This window comes from Sebastes umbrosus, chromosome 24, assembly GCF_015220745.1.
Source record: "Sebastes umbrosus isolate fSebUmb1 chromosome 24, fSebUmb1.pri, whole genome shotgun sequence".
NCBI lineage: Eukaryota > Metazoa > Chordata > Actinopteri > Perciformes > Sebastidae > Sebastes > Sebastes umbrosus.
In genome coordinates, this window is record NC_051292.1 from 15,387,793 (window position 1) to 15,404,534 (window position 16,742).

The window sequence follows — 16,742 nt, forward strand, 5'->3', positions numbered from 1 at the left end:
CAGACAGCAGCAATTAAAGAAAATTGGACCAAATTTCTTTGAAGTTTTTGGGGTTGATTGTTAAGGATGTGCATATTCGTCTAAGTTGAGAGTAATTTCCTGTGTTTTTTCATTTCCTCTTCGCTTGCTCTTGAGTGCACTTGAGTCGCATCAAGGCTTCCTCCTTGGACACAACGAAGGACTCGTCCCTCTCCTTCAAACCAGGCCGGATTTAATGATGTTTAACTCCTCAAACAAACTTTCCCTTCAACACTCCAAAGTCAGCACTCGCATCCACAAATGATTATGTTTATCCCCCTAAAGATTAGCTCCCGCTACCTTCCCAATCAATGAACGCCCGTCGGGTCGTCATTAATCGAGTTGCTTCCTCTCGGATCCAATGGAAGGACGGTCAATCACCGCTCAGGCCTAATGAGTTGGTATCGTCAAAGTGAGATGTGTATGAATGGCTTCAGGTGCCACACACGCAGTCGGATCTCTAGCAATTGAGTAAAACCGCTAATGAGCCTATACATCAACAAGTAATCAGAAGAAGTCAGTAAAAGGGTTAATAGAGCAGGGAAATAAGAATTAATGGCCGCAGAAGTCACACAGAAGAAATGAGTTATTCCCAAGAGGCGTTGAGGAACACTGTGGTGATAAGCAAGAGTAGATACCTTCTTTTTGTTAGTTAGGATGTAAATAATAGGTGAATAAGTTACTTCTACACACTGAGTTGCAATTTTATGAGAAACACTTGAATGTTGCACCTTCTTTGGCCACAAGGTACTGGAGGAATTGCGATATTGTGCTGTAAACCTGATTTCTTGATGGGTGGCATTTACTCTGGTTTGTGGGTAATAACTTTCTCTTTGAATAAATCTTTAATCACACGACAAGACAGTCAGCACACCCCAACTTCAGACTCTCCACTCTGCTGTTACAACTGCACTCACAATTATTCCCTTTAAAACAACAGCAGGTAGCGTCAAACAATCCCCTCCGGCAAGGGGGACTCCAATAATTACGGTAGTTATGGGGCTGTGAATGCCAATTAAATATAAACAATTGGACTAATTATATAATAAACATGGTAACAGTAACTAAGGCTGCACCTCCATGCATAAATAATTACATATTTTGAGCAAACTGGACAGCTGCAATGAAAGCAATGTAACTTCATACTCAGATTTTTTATATCTTTTTTTAATTGCTGCAAAAAAGACTGGTGGTGTAAAGATGACTTTGACCAGGCTGAATCAGAGACAAGCATATAGCATGTAATTTATAGCCTGAGCTGAATTGCAGTGCCATCCCCAGATGGGCTTTTAATTATGAATACAACTTAAAAATATACCTCATATCCTATGCACAAGGAATTATACCAATTTTGACTTGCTTGCAGATTTAAATCAGTGGGCAACCTCCGGGTCTGAAAAGTGAAGCCAATGCTGAAGTGCCTTAAACTTGCATTCTTTCTAATAGCCAGCAGGGGGCGACTCCTCTGGTTGCAAAAAGTATAGAAGTCTATGAGAAAATGAGTCTACTTCTCTCTTGATTTATTCCCTCAGTAAACATTGTAAACATGAGTTTATGGTCTCAATCTCTAGTTTCAAGTCTTCTTCAATACAGCATGATGTTCATTTAGTAAATGATGGTCCCATTTAGAGTCAAATAGACCATAAAGCAGGGGATGCTTTAGGGCGGGGCTACCTTGAGATTGACATGTTGCTAAGGCGTTGTCAGGTGTGGGAGTTGTCCTTGTTTTCGGCTTAGAACTTTAACTCTTTCACAGTGTGTTTTCACTTCATGAAAGTTGATTGTAACCTTTTGGTTGCCTAGAAATGTCTTATTCACCGTTCAGTTGTACTTAGCTCCACCCTCTCGTGTCGCTTCTGGTTGCAAAAAAACAAAAAAGCAATGGCCAAAAACCAAGATGGCGATTGCCAAATACCAAGATGGCAACAGCCAAATACCAACATGATGAAGGCCAAATACAAACATAGTAACGGCAAAATACAAAGATGGCGATTGCCAAATAACAAGATGGCGACGGCCAAATGCCAAGATGGCAACGGCCAAAAACCAAGATGCCGACGGCCAAAATGCCGAATCCAAGGCTTCAAAACGGTAGTCCACAAACCAATGGGTGACGTCACGGTGACTACGTCCACTTCTTATTTTACATTCTATGCTTTGAATTCAGAATAAAACCTGCCTTTGAAGAAATAAATAATTTTACTCTTGACAAAAGAAGGAAATGCCCTCTGTTGACCAGGACAATGGTATTTACATCTAATGTGCAGCTTTAGCCCTTAAACTCCTGCAGGCAGTTTATCACTCTGATCTATCTGTGGGTTATTACTGGAGGATGGTTTTCACAGCCACTGTTACCTCTTGTATATCAGTCTGAGTGCAGGTGATCATTCAGTACAAGATGAGATGCCCTCACACAGAAACAACCTCATTACATCCCTTTACCCTGACATTATAAATCAACTGCAGCTGTTGGTGACCACTTGAATATTTGTGGCATATATGTAAATACTGGAAATAACAAAAAATATATATTCTTTACCTTTTATTATGCATGTTCCTCTCTTATAGTTTCTCTTGTTTCCTCTCATCTTAATGTTTTTGTGCCAGATGTTGGAAGGCACCTTGGCTGCTGACTTGAAAACAGTTTGACTTGTTGCCACACATACTTGTTTGGCTGTGTTTCATCCCTGTTTATTAAATTTAAAAGTTAAGCCGCTTGTCATGCCTTAAGTCCTTGTGCAGAGATCTGAGCTGCTTCATGAAGGAAAGCTTCTTTTTTTTTCTGGCTCACATAATAATGTAACAAAAAAAATCTCAATACCGAAGGGAGTCGAGACAATATTGGAGCATTTTCTTGTAATACTTTAAATTCCTTTCCTTTTACAATCTCTACACACCCATTCACAAAGTCATAAAGGCACCAGGGCCCCCGACAGGCAACTTTGGATTCTTCTACTTCAGAAACAGAAGCTCATTTGTATGTAAAGAAATACTGTTCTTGCCTGATTCTTCACAAGAAGGTGAAGAATTTTCTGTACTTTGTGCGTGCAAAATATTCAGTCCGACGCTCCTAGAGCAGCTGCTGAATTCCCACCTGAAGGTGTAATGCTGCTTTCCAGACAACTTGAATTTTCCAACTTCCAACTTCGAAGCGTTCCAGGTGCCAAACGTAAACAAAAACCATGGCTGACTGTGACAAACTGATGTTTCTTTGGCAAGTATACACACAGTTGAACTCTCAGCAGTGCAGCCACCACATTTTTGGGGTGCTGTTTTTAACGTTTTCCCAAATAAGATAATTTTCAGAGATTGTTTAACGTAACCAGCTCCCTAATAACATGGTGAAGTACAGACAAATGTACTTTACGTTGCCTTTAAGTTGATGGTTTACAATGTGCGCTTCCATTGTTGTGTGACGTCAGACAACTGTTTCTTCATGAAGTCGGGGTAGGTTCCATTGTACTTTTTCTATTAGGAGGTTGGCAATTTTTGTGTTCCGAGTTGTCTTGAACGCAGCATTAGTCCAACTGAGGAAGTGACACAGTTTGTTTATATTTCTATTTATATATATACATTTGTCGGCTGCTGTTGGACGCTCCTCCTCGGCTCAGTGAGTGAGCGAGGGAGAGAGAGAGAGCAGCGAAGTTTGAGCGAGCTATAGAGTGATTGAAGTGAGGGAGCGGCGTTAGTGAGAACAAAGCAGTGACTCAGAGAAATAAATGTTATTTTCTGATTGTTTCACGGCGGCTACGTTGTAAATCACAAATAAACACACCCGCAACACCGCACAATCCTGCGGGAAGGTGCCGCATCACCCTCTCTGGGTTTATTTCACAACAATTACCCGCTCGCTGTACATTATCCCGTTTATTACACGGCTTTAGAAATCAATAATTCGACACAAAAACGGTCCGCCAGAGTCCGACATCAGAACTGTGTCCATAACAAAGGTCTGTTATACATAGCAGTGGTCTGCTATAAGACAGTAGAACGCCGTGATTGACCAATCAGAATCGAGTATTCAACAAAGCCGTGTAAAGCAGTGGTATTTGACGACCTGAATGGGCTGCACACCCTGCGTTATTGCTAGGGTATCTGCAGAAAAAGACACCACCACGCACTTTTAGTGGATCTTAAGTGATGATTGGGAGGCATATTATATACCTTTGAATAGCTAAATTTAAAAAAAATAGAGTGAAAGAGGGGGCAAATTAGATGCTTACTTTGGAGCCGCAGTAAAAAACTGTTAAATATCACTACATTTTCTTTAATGAACACCATTTCCCATCAGCCCCAGACCACCGTGGGTTAAACGTCATGGCTCAATGAAAGATGCGAGTCCATGCCTGTAACGCATATTCCACTATACTGACAATAATAGCTGTTATGTGATGTAAACTTTTGAAGTGTATTTGACTGTTCTTTTTTAAAAGGAGTGTAATAACACGGCTAACAAGCGTGTAACGTATCAATCCAACCTCAAACTGTCAAGCTGCTGCTAAGCACTTCAGAGTAATACTCCTTATCGGATGAAAGCCTGATGTTTATGGATTTCAGGCTGAAGAGTTTTTTGCTGCCATCCAAGAAATAAATGACACTTTAATAAAAATCTTTATCCGGGCACTCCTAAATACTTCAAGTTTTTAATTTAGGAGTAAATCTAACGTGTTAATATGTTTATATTAAAAAGGTTATGTATGTTAGTTGTTTTTGTTCATAATACAAGAATTCTGAAGATGATTATTATAAGTGCTCTATTATTTGCAGTGTCATAAATGTATAAAAAAGACAATAAACACCGATGTGAAAGCTTAAGGGCAATGTAGTCTAATGACGAAAACGAGGGTTGTGTGGTTTAATGATTGGATTAGTATTCTCTTTGTCTTCTGGAGTATGTGAATGCTTCAGGGGAGCTGGAGAGCCGAGGTGTTGTTTACCGCCTCTGAATCTGTGGCTTCTTCAAGCAGCCAAAATTAACTCAGATAAACTTTCAGAAGGTGAGATACAAAACTAGCCCGTGGCGGTGGGAAAATATTGATCCAGCCTGCAAGTTCCAAATCCCCATATCCCCGGATTCACGAAAACGCAAAGTGTTTTAATTAGACTTCCTTTTTTGCCACAAGGTCCTCTCTCTGCTTTCTGGCGTTGCGTTCGTCTCTCTGTGCTTTGACTCGCTGCCAGTCTGCGCTGTCTGCAGTCTCAGCTCCAAGTCGAGAACAAAGTCGCCGACTCGAGACTCATTTGGGTTGTGACACACGGTGACAACTTTCATTGTGGAGTCTTTGGAATTTGTTGTTTTGGCTCAAAACTCCAGCACACTGGATTTGAAATGAAACTGTGTCTGTGAGCTTTCATTTGAAGATGGTTTCAAAGTCCAATGTGCTGGATTAGACCGCCAAAATGGTAGAGAATGCCTAAATACTTGTCTCATTGTCCAAATACTAATGGACTGATTTGCATGTTGGTAGACTATAATCTTAAAGGGGCACTCCACTGATTTTACACATGATCCGCCTGTGGAAACACTTGTAATTTCTTTTAACACAAAACCTTCATTAATAAACTCTGGGGAAACACATGGACATTTCCTAGGCAGTAACAGTCTAATGCATTATGGGAAATGGAGGACCCCACATTATTGGAGCTTGATCCAAACAAGGGGCAAATGGTGCCTTCAAATGGGGTCGTGTTTACCGCGTTTGCAAAAGCTCAGAGTTCACGAGTTGTGACGGGTTTGTTGATGTTGTCAGAAATGGCGGAGGCCATGGAAGTTAATTTTTTGGTGCGTAATAAGTTAAGTTGTATAAGTTGTAATTTTTGTTGTATATTGTTTTTCTTCGTAATTTTATAAAGTATATCTGAGGAAAATGTTGATATCCCCAACAGCCTCATCTTTCTCCTCTGTCATTATGCCTTTGCATTTGTGCCTCTGTGGCTTCTAGACGCCGACAGTAACGTTAATATTGTCATTGCCTAGCAGCGGTGTCACTTCCCATGTTGTAAACACAAGTTCACGAGTTTTATTTGAAGGCATCATAAAATATCTTGGCACTTTGGCAAGCAGGGAAAACGCTGGGGATGGGAATAGAGAACTGGTTTAGTTGCCTGATTTCTCGACATCTCACGCCTCAGTGACTATCGATTCCTCTGTATTGATGCTTTCCAACAGTTACGCACTCATAATGACGCAATGGCATACGCACGCGTATCACGTTTCAGTTTGTTTGGGACCGGAGCCATGGCGGAGAGAAAGAAAAAACGCTCAAAAGCATGGCACTGCTACCACTAAACCTGATAATACTACACTGTGAACAACAAATCTGTGTCATCAGGAGGATAGTTAGTAATGTTAGATGTTAGAAGTCGTTGGGCAAGACTGTCCTGCTTGGTTAAATAACGGAGATACGAATGTTAACGGAGGTTCCATTGATTAACAATATGGTGCATTCTCGCTCTGCTCAGTAAAAATGAGTACTGGTTGAAGGTGAATTATAACTTTATCATAATGTGTTCAAATATAATCTCGTAAAATTCAGTTTTTGGAGAGAAACTTGAATAAATCTAGTTGTTTGTAGGAGAAGTTTTCACAGTGATATAAAATAGATATTAGAGAGGGAATTATGACCTGTTTAACGTCCTAACACTAGCTCTAAGTACAGTACTGTGTACAGTACAGTACTGTGTACAGTACCCTCCCACCTTCAAAAAATAGGCTCCCCCGGAAGCTACGGTGTAATTCAAACACTATAATTTACCATGCATATGATGTTTTTTATGTAAAATATATCAAACACTTAATGACATCTGATCTAAAATGTTATTCCTTAATTTAGCGCATAGATTTCAAAGGTGCCAGATACAATATCTGAGTGGCACATAAAAAAAAATACTTGCTTGCCTCAGTGGCAGGCAGTGAAAACAGTTATCTCGGATTCAACTGCTATACAGTATGGATGTGGGAATGTGGAAAAACTGCTCATTGTTTAGTCTCACATTAGGGTCTTTTTTTTTTAACTTGGAGGTGCCAGACTTCACCACCCAGCCGTCTCTGCTTGGTTACACCTTCATATTAATGTCTGATCCTCCCTTTTAACTCACAAGCTACTGAATTCAACACCCATATAAGAGCCTTCTTAAGTGGGAAAGTTCATTCACACTCACTCCTCTGTCGCTGATTACTCCTGGCAAGGTCTGACCTCCAGCTGTCAACAGTGATCCTACAGTGGATGTTCAGTTTGCTCAACCCCAGGATCACTTAAGGGCACAACTCCATTCAGCCGTGCCCACCGGGAGCCTCTCTTTGCTGCACCCGCCTTCATTTTCTCATTACTCTCAATTGAAAGCAGGCCCCGCTGCTTGTTCCCGACTGAGCAGAGAGCCCAATCTGACCGCTCTGAGAGAACGTATTTCAACTTTTTAGCTGGAAATACTTGCTTTGCTTCCCACGTGAATCTGTTTAGTGCTGCGAGCGAGTGAATAAGAGGCGCCCAGTGGGCATAAAGCTGAAGCATCAGTATGGTAATGCTGACGCTTGCTACTTTGAGCTGCAGCGTGGTAGCTGAAAAGTGCACCTGTGGAACCAGAGATGTTGGCTCATGATAGAGAAGAAAGATGCAGAAGAAAAATGTTTTATTCTGTAGTTTTTTTGGTATTGTCAGAAGATTAAAGTTCTTAAACAGATAGGAAACTGCTAGGGATGCACCGATACTGGCATTTTAATTCCTGTTTAAGTTTTGAGCAATGTGTTGCTGCATTAAAAAGGTTTACACTTGAATTGTAATTCCTGATCATTTTGAAGATAAGTTAGATAATTAGATAAGTAGCTGGTGTACGATTTATTATTTCAATAATATATATCAATTCAGTAAATGTATATCTATGTATTTATGTGTTACATTAAGTTTTACAAAGTTAAAAAAAGCAATGTTTATGTTATGCCTGATGTTGCCTTTCATATAAAAGAATGATCCCAGTCACTTCCACACAGTGAGACATACAGCTTATTAATTCATAATAATAGTAATTGAATCCGTCTTGAGACCCTCCCTGTGTTAGCGTGGGTTTACTCCAGGTGCTCCTGTTTCCCCCCACAGTCCAAAGACATGCAGGTTAGGTTAGTTGTTGACTCTAAATTGCCCGTAGGTGTGAATGTGAGCGGGAATGGTTGTCTGTCTCTGCCCTGTGATAATCTGTCGACCTGTCCAGTAATTAAACTCTGGTATCCGATCGGTACTCGGTATCGGCCGATACCCAAAGCCCAGGTATCGCTATCAGTATCAGGACTGAAAAAGTCGGATCAGTGCATCCCTAGAAGCTGCAAAGCTTCTGATAATACAAATAAATCACCAAGTAAAGCCTTTTCCTCCAGTTACAGTGCGATCCTTCTACTCATTTATATAAGTCTTTAAAACTTTGCTCCATATGACTGCACCGTGAGGCCGAAATTGATTTGTTTTGGAGGAGATTTCACGCTAATAATCAAGATTCTCCACTGAGGATTGCGTGGAGTCCAGGCGTTGTGGATTAGGACTTATCTAGGTGTTGGAAACTATCCAGCTGGCTGCGGAGGAATTCATTGACCTTCGAGTTTTCAAAGTAAGCACAGGAAAAGTCCCCCCCACCCTCCATGTGTAGATGGAGGGGGAGGCGTAGCGTGAGGCTGACCTTCAGCTGGAGGTCAGGCTTCGTCTCAGCCTCGTCCTTGAACGAGACGATAAATATCCACCAGCTCTACAGCTAACCCTTGACCTCTGTGTGCATCTTCTATGAAAATTGCTAACAGTGTTTTCCCCCTTCCTGTGTTCTGTGTGTCTGCGTGTGTGTTTCACTGCCTTAGCAGAATCCCTGTTCAGCGGCATGGGGCTGGGGACGGTGGTGGGCCTGGGCCTGGGGGCGCTGCTGCTGCTCCTCGTGCTGGTGGACGTCAGCTGCTTCTTCCTGCGTCACTGCGGCCTGCTGATGTGCATCACGCGCACGCTGTGCAGCAAGAAAACATCCACGAGCGGCAAGGGCAAGGATATAGAAGAGGGCAAGGCCGCCTACCTGTGAGTATTCGCTTTTATATTATATTGGGTTTTTTTTCAGAAACTTTAACTCCTTCAATCAGAGGTTGTGATATCTATGGTAACAGTTGGGATGTATCAGTGTTTGTCAGGTCATTCATGCTTGCAGAGGGAGCATCTGCTGTGGGTGTATCTTGATGGGTCACTACTGTTTTTGCTGTTTAATTTTGTGCAACAATGAACTGAAAGACCTGAATGGAGGGGTACAAATCTATACAAAGACGTCCAGAATTTGTATCCAAAAATGTTATATAAACAGCTTTAGATAGAGAAAAAAAAAAAAATACCTCCATATTTCTCAGAAATTGAGAATTAATAGTCAAATTTGTCAAGGATTTTAACTAGGGCTGTCATCGATTCAAATATTGAGTTGCGCATGATTGTCAATAAATCATCTTAACTCTTGCAAGAAAGCGACTAAGCGTATTTCCCAAAATGTCAGACTATTTCTTTAAAGCAGGAGACACATGAATATGATGGTGGAATTTAAAAGCGTTTTTTATTAGGGCTGTCAATCAATTAAAATATTCAATCGCGATTAATCGCCGTTTTTATCTGTTCAAAATGTACCTTAAAGGGAGATTTGTCAAGTATTTAATACTCTTATCATTCACATATCTTGAGGTCAGAGGTCAAGGGACCCCTTTGAAACAGCCATGCCAGTTTTTCCTCACCAAAATTTAGCGTAAGTTTGGAGCGTTATTTAGCCTCCTTTGCGAAAAGCTAGCATGATATGGTTGGTACCGATGGATTCATTAGGTTTTCTAGTTTCATATGATACTAACACATTCACTCTAGCTTAACCTAAAAATCAAAAGTTGCGTTAAAGAAATAAGAACAAATTTGCGTTATTGTCGGGTTAACTTTGACAGCCCTAATTTTACTCCTTAAAAAGTGTCACCAATTGGTCTTCATTCTTTGTGCTCTCAGTCATTTTGCAGCCTAGAATCCTCTTAAACATATTAACTGTGATCGAGAAAAGGAGACTTATTGTTACCATTCACTGTAGGTACACCTACAACAGCCGCCCAACCACCTTTTCAACCACAGTATGTCTTTGATTATGTCTTCTTCACTAACATCAGTGCGTCCCATACATGTGTGTGCAGTGAGGAGTATCTCGTTTGCATGTGTACATTCATGACGTGCATGTGTGAAATCTCAACTCTGTGTGCTACCATGCTTTGTGTTTGTAAATCTGTGTATTTATGTAAATTGTGCATGCAAATACGTGACCCTACATGTGCATGCGCGGCCAAGACGAGCAAACGCGTGCCTTTTTTTTCCCCTCTCATCAGACCGCGTGCAATTTAAAAGCCTATGAAACCCCCGTGAAATTCATAGCACAATAGATTTTTCAGATTTCGTCCCGGTGTTATTTAATGCAGGGTGCTCGGCAAACCCGAGGTTTTGCAAGATTGCACCCACGGCGTCTGATTCATTGGCCTGAGGCGGTGCCATTTTAGTGTTAACATTGTCAGCGTGCCAGCCCAGTGTCTGGGATGCAGCGAGAGGGTACGGAGAAAGAAGAGGAGGAGGGGGGTTTGACTTGTGCTGAGTCACTAAGCTCACAGTGCTGGAGGGCTGAGTGACTGCCTGCCTACCTAGACAGCATGCACAATGTGCCTCGGCTTTATGTTAGAGCGGCCACTGTAGCGGCAACTCACACAGGCATTTACAGGCTGCTGCTACAACTCCTTTATGGCTGTATTAGAGTTGGTAATTTAGCACATCGCAAACACAAAGCAGAGTCACAGACGTGCAGCGCGGTGCTGACCTTCACATAAATTGCAGCAGAATGGTGCAAAATGGTCGTGACAGGCAAAGGTAGTATAGCTCTATAGTTCCTTTACAACCTGGCTGTTTTTTTTGTCCATCATTCATTTGGTTTATGATTTTTCTCCTGCAGCTTTGTTGCTGAGATGCCAATACATGCTGACTCATGCTTTAATATGGAGTTCACGGTGCATCCGGTTGAGGATTTTTGTAATAACGTTGTGTTTACCATGTTAAGTTTATTTATACAGCCCTTCTGTGTGGAGTTTGCATGTTCTCCCCGTGTTAGCGTGGGTTTTCTCCGGGTGCTCCGGTTTCCCCCTCACAGTCCAGTTGGTTAGGTTAATTGTTGACTCTAAATTGAATGTGAGCGTGAATTGTTGTCTGTCTCTATGTGTCAGGATAAGCGGTTACAGATAATGGTTGGATGGATGGATGGATGGATGGCTTTAAGCAACAATGCAATTCAAAGCGCTTTACATAAAGGCATTGAGACAAAGCGCAAAAGAAACACATTATACAAGATAAAAACATAAATAAATAAAAAATACAAAGAAATTAAAGAGATACTACACAAATGTAGTATTGCACTTAAATAAAGTTAACAGACTAACAAGAGTCAAATGTAAACAACAATGGTCCTGATCAGTGCTGCAGAGGCCGAGATATCCAACCTTTTATCTAGGAAGGGCACTACAAACGCTACATCCTACATTACCCATAATGCAACTCAATAGTGTTTTTGTTAGGACCCCTCTAACAGCTAAATGCCCACATCTTTAAAATCATACAACCACAGTTTGTAAATCTCTGTTATACATTTGTAGTGTCTTAGCCCATGCAGAGATAACCCTGATGACATATTTCGGATTATCGAGTAAACTTAGTCAACTGAACTTAAAGGGAGAGTTCGGGTGTTTTGAAGTGGGGTTGTATGAGCTACCTATCCATAGTCAGTGTATTAGCTACAGTAGATGATGGTCGGCATGCCCCCAGTTTGGAGAAGCAGACTGGAGTAGCAGCACAGGAGCAAAGCAACGTACTGCTGTGGACGGGGGCGGCAGCAAAACAGATTTTAGACACCTAAAAATATCAATATCACTGTTAATCTGTGCTCTCTTCAAAGACACCAGACTCCATTGACAAAATCAGTAATTTTACCTCGCAGAACACTGGAGTTGCTGGTCTACCGCTGCCTCGATTGGTTAGTCAGTGTGTGTTACTGTGTGACTTCGGTTAATCCAAACTAACCCTTTATAACACCAAAGTCCACATCAGCACATTGCTTTGCTTCCGAGCTTGTACTGTCTGTTTCTCCAAAACAAATGCATGCCGACCGCCATCTACTACTGACTATGGATAAGTACCTCATACAACCCCACTTCAAAAAAATCCAAACTATCCCTTTAACGTGTGAAGTCAGTGGAGTGCCCCTTTAATTGTCGTGCTCTGGGACCACCGCCACATTGCTTACTTCCTGGATCATCTTTGATGTGTCATAGCGGTGTGTGCATACAGTTTTTCAGTGCAATGAGGGATTACAAGTGATTATGCACATTTCAGGCACAATCAATTGCAACAACGAAGTCGACACGTAGCCAGATGTCCAATTACTCGTTAAAACTGGTTGTGTGAAGACTTGTGTTTGTAACGCTGTTGCAACTCCAGAGAAATTGGTTTCATAAGTGAGAGGAATGATGGACATAACTGCAAAATCAAGACCCTGGTTGTATAAATATTACATATTTCTTTTTAGATAGTGTGGAGAGTTATACCACTGAGCTGTAGTGAGTATAATGAGACGATGCTTGAGGTAATATGAAGCTCAGACACTCCTACTGAGTTTGCTAGATGTCAATAGCGCGTGTCAGAGGATGCTGATTGGTACTAAGTTGTAAAGAAACCCTGCGCAGCAATATCAATGATATTGATAAGAGTGTACACAGTGATAAATAGCATGAAGTTAACTTTAAATTAGGAGGGAGATAAGTGGCACAGATTGTTTGTGTTTAGGGGATGTGAGCTGAGGAGTGTGTGGGCTTGAAATCTGGAGGTGATAGGTGCAGCTCTGACAAACTTTTAAGACGCTGGTTTCTGGGTCGTCGGGGTCATGTACGGTCTTCGCCGCCCGTTTTCTCACCTCGACGTGGTGCTGAAGCTTAGCAGGGAGCGGCCAGCGGCCAAGTGCCCTCTCAGCAGTGCTGTTTTAACTTTGAGGCAGAGCTGGGCCAGCGGACCGACAGATGATGTTAGGATGTGAGGGGTGTCTTTCTATTATGAATCTGTCGAAATGCGCCAACATCAGTCGGGCCACGCTGGGCTTTGTAATTGCTTCAGGAAAAGTTGAAAGGTGTTCGCAGTGGCCCCATTGACTTCAAAAGTCAAACCTCACTTCCAGTTTCTGAGCGTTAAGTGTAAGTTCTTGACTGTGTGATGTGAAGTCTGTGGGCCCAGTGGGCAGATGAAAAAGACTGGCACATCTTGATTCTAGACAGGTTAACAGAGGCAGCGCAGCGCACAGTTATATCTGACTCCATGTCTGCTGTTTAATATCCCTGTATCACCTACACCTTGAAGTGGGCATGACTTTCTATGTTTTTGCTGTGAATTTGTCCACATTTTTATGCAAGGAGCTTGGGGCCCTTCTGTGTGGAGATTGCATGTTCTCCCCATGTTAGCGTGGGTTTTCTCCGGGTGCTCCGGTTTCCCCCCACAGTCCAAAGACATGCAGGTTAGGTTCATTGTTGACTCTAAATGTCCCGTAGGTATGAATGTGAGCGTGAATGGTTGTCTGTCTCTATGTGTCAGCCCTGTGATAGTCTGGCGACCAATGTCAGCTGGGATCGGCTCCAGCCCCCCTGCATCCCCCCAACCTCCCACCCCCACCCCAAATGGGATAAGCAGTTACAAATAATGGATGGATGGATGGATGGAAGTCTTTGGAAGTCTTACTGTCTCTGCACCCACTGTTTTCAGCATTGTCTCGCGGCATTTTTCTCCATATCCACTGCTGGTGATAGTCACAGCGGCAAATCCAGTCCTATCCTGTCAGTCAGTGATCCAGAAATAGATTTGCGCACCTTCACTCGCCTCCCAGCGAGCACCTGAGGGCCAGCGTCCTACAGAAATTCAGTGTAGACTTAAATACAGAACTAAATTTGCAAATTATTGGAATAGTTCTTTGCTGATATGCCAAAAAGTTAATGTTGAATAAAGTGTCACTTTATTTTTTCTGCAAATTGCATTTTTAATCGAGCCCAAACATATACCTAAAACGAATAAAATATGTCCATAAATTGACACAATATGATACAATATTATGGGACAATGACGTCAGGGAACAGTTTTCTGTTTACTCAGATTTCAGTGGTTAGAAGAGAGGCTCACTGACTTTTGAGTGTCTTCATACTCTGATGACTCACGGCAGGAAATATGAATCAGAATGCGAGATTATAGTTGAGGCTCCTGTATCCTGCAGCGATAGAAAGATAAAAAACATTTCTACAACAGTGCCAAACACTGAACAAAAATACATACTTTGAGTTGCTTTATGATAATTTTATTTTGACATTTGTCAGCTTATACAGAGCTGGATCACTTTGTGTCCACTAACAATGTGTGGTATGAAACAAATATTGTAAAAGAAAGAAAGCAGCTCAGTGTGTAAACAGCTATTTACTCAACCACAACTGCCTCCCAGGCTGTCTGAAAAGACTTCAGCCCCCATTAGTGTCACAATCTGGAAGCTTTAACTTTGAGACGTTTTTTGCTGAGAAATCAGCATGTATATACAGTATCTGTGTTGTTTGTTTTGGCTTGTGCACGTATTTGGTCAGAGTTGTAATGACCAAAAACAGAAATTAAATTTCAGTTATATTTGTTTTTCTGCAGTGATAGCGCCCCCTACATTACTGTTTCCAGGGAGGTTGAATCTTTGGTTCAGACCAGCTAATGCAGGGGATGTAATTTGATTGGTCTGTGTGAGCGGACACTAAAAATAGTTTTATTATATCAATTACTACAAATGTTACTGTATATGGTACTACGAAATATTACTGCATATCTTACTACGAAATGTTACTATATATCATACTCCGAATGTTACTACGAAATATTGTTACGTATCTTACTACATATCTTACTACTTATATTACTATGAAATGTTACTACGTATGTTACTCAATATCTTACTACGTATGTTCAAACGTATCTTACTCCATATGTTACTACGAAATGTTATTACGTATGTTACTACGAAATGTTACTATGAAATGTTACTACGTATCTTACTATGAAATGTTACTACGTATCTGGCTCCGTATATTAATACGTAATGTTATTACGTATGTTACCACGAAATGTTACTACGTATGTTACTCCCTACCTTACTACATATGTTACTACGTATCTTACCACGAAATGTTACTGCGTATGTTACTATGAAATGTTACTACGTATCTTACTATGAAATGTTACTACGTATCTTACTATGAAATGTTACTACGTATCTGGCTCCGTATATTAATACGTAATGTTATTACGTATGTTACCACGAAATGTTACTACGTATGTTACTCCCTACCTTACTACATATGTTACTACGTATCTTACCACGCAATGTTACTGCGTATGTTACTATGTATGTTACTAATAATAATAAGCTATAATGTCCGGTAGATATACAGGACTATGACGTGCTCCAGTCAGACAACCCGTCTGTGTTATAAAGCTATTATTTTGATAATTATCTATTCAGTAATTTGTGGAATGAAACCTCTAGATGATTTTCTTTTAAGATCCCTTTATACTGTATATTACAGTAGCATGAGAGGAAATGATGCAAGATGAGGATAGTTCTCATGCATTAAACATTTAGTTTTGGGGTGTTGTGTTGCAGAAAATGAAGTTAAGGTAACAGTGAATTAATTAAAATTGATGGATTGTAACTACTTTGGTCAGTCATCCACGATTAGATGCCCTACTGTAATTACTGCTTTGTGCTACATTGCATTTTATGATGCAAGCGAGAGCATTTTCCCCTCTTTGTCATGCTAGTAAAAAATACACATCAATATAGGGGTAAAGAGACTCTTTATTAAGTTGTTAGGAAACAAGAGAGTTTGTGTTATTGATATGTAGAGAGCTCTTAACTTTCAAATTCTGGAGTGACAGACTCAAGACGTCTGACATTTAATTAAGTGTGATTTTGCAGTACTCCATCTTAACTCCAGAGCAAACACAAAGCTGGATGTCTGGAGAAGCTAAAAGGCTTTGGAGGGAGCACACCTGACTTTGTAAAAAGACATAGATCTGTTTGGCCTTGGAGATGAGTTTCCTTACATTATTCCCACACAATGATGCACTCTAGCTGATTTCTTTAACAGGCCAGGTAACAAGGTCGCTATAATCCCCGTGTGAACAGCAGCTCTGTCAAAATGTCCTTGAGTAAGACATCCACTTCTAAGCTCACTCTATGATCCTGGATTTCAGCTATGATAAAATGTGCTTGCTGAAAAAAAATGTATGTAAATGTAAAGATTTAGTGTAAACAGAGACCCCTGCGACGTAGTGTGGTTCATACCCCGGGCCACCTAATTTATCTCTGTGAAAAGCGGGGATTCTTGTCAGCCTTTATGGCCTGCCGTAGACGGCCTTGTGCTTATAATTAACGTCGGCAGAAAGAAGAACAAGTCGCCCCCGCTGTGCTTTGGTGTCACTTAGAAGCTTACATATTGCAAACACGCATCTGCATCCACACTCTGATATCGCCCCGGCCCAACATGAGGTGCACGCAGCTGCTGGTTCTTGCAGCATTATCAAAGAGGCTTGTCAAGACCCAGTAGCATTTCTGTTTGCTTTGTGTCCCAAAATGGAACTTCTGAAGGA

The 16,742-nt window shown here is 41.2% G+C and overlaps 1 protein-coding gene across 1 annotated transcript in view; it reads left to right on the top strand.

Moving 5' to 3' along the window:
• LOC119483949 (neural cell adhesion molecule 2-like) overlaps positions 1-16,742 on the top strand; it is a 529,018-nt gene that overhangs the window by 504,164 nt on the left and 8,112 nt on the right. Inside the window, 1 exon segment of the mRNA XM_037762474.1 lies at positions 8,855-9,062. Coding sequence (XP_037618402.1) covers positions 8,855-9,062 — 208 coding nt within the window.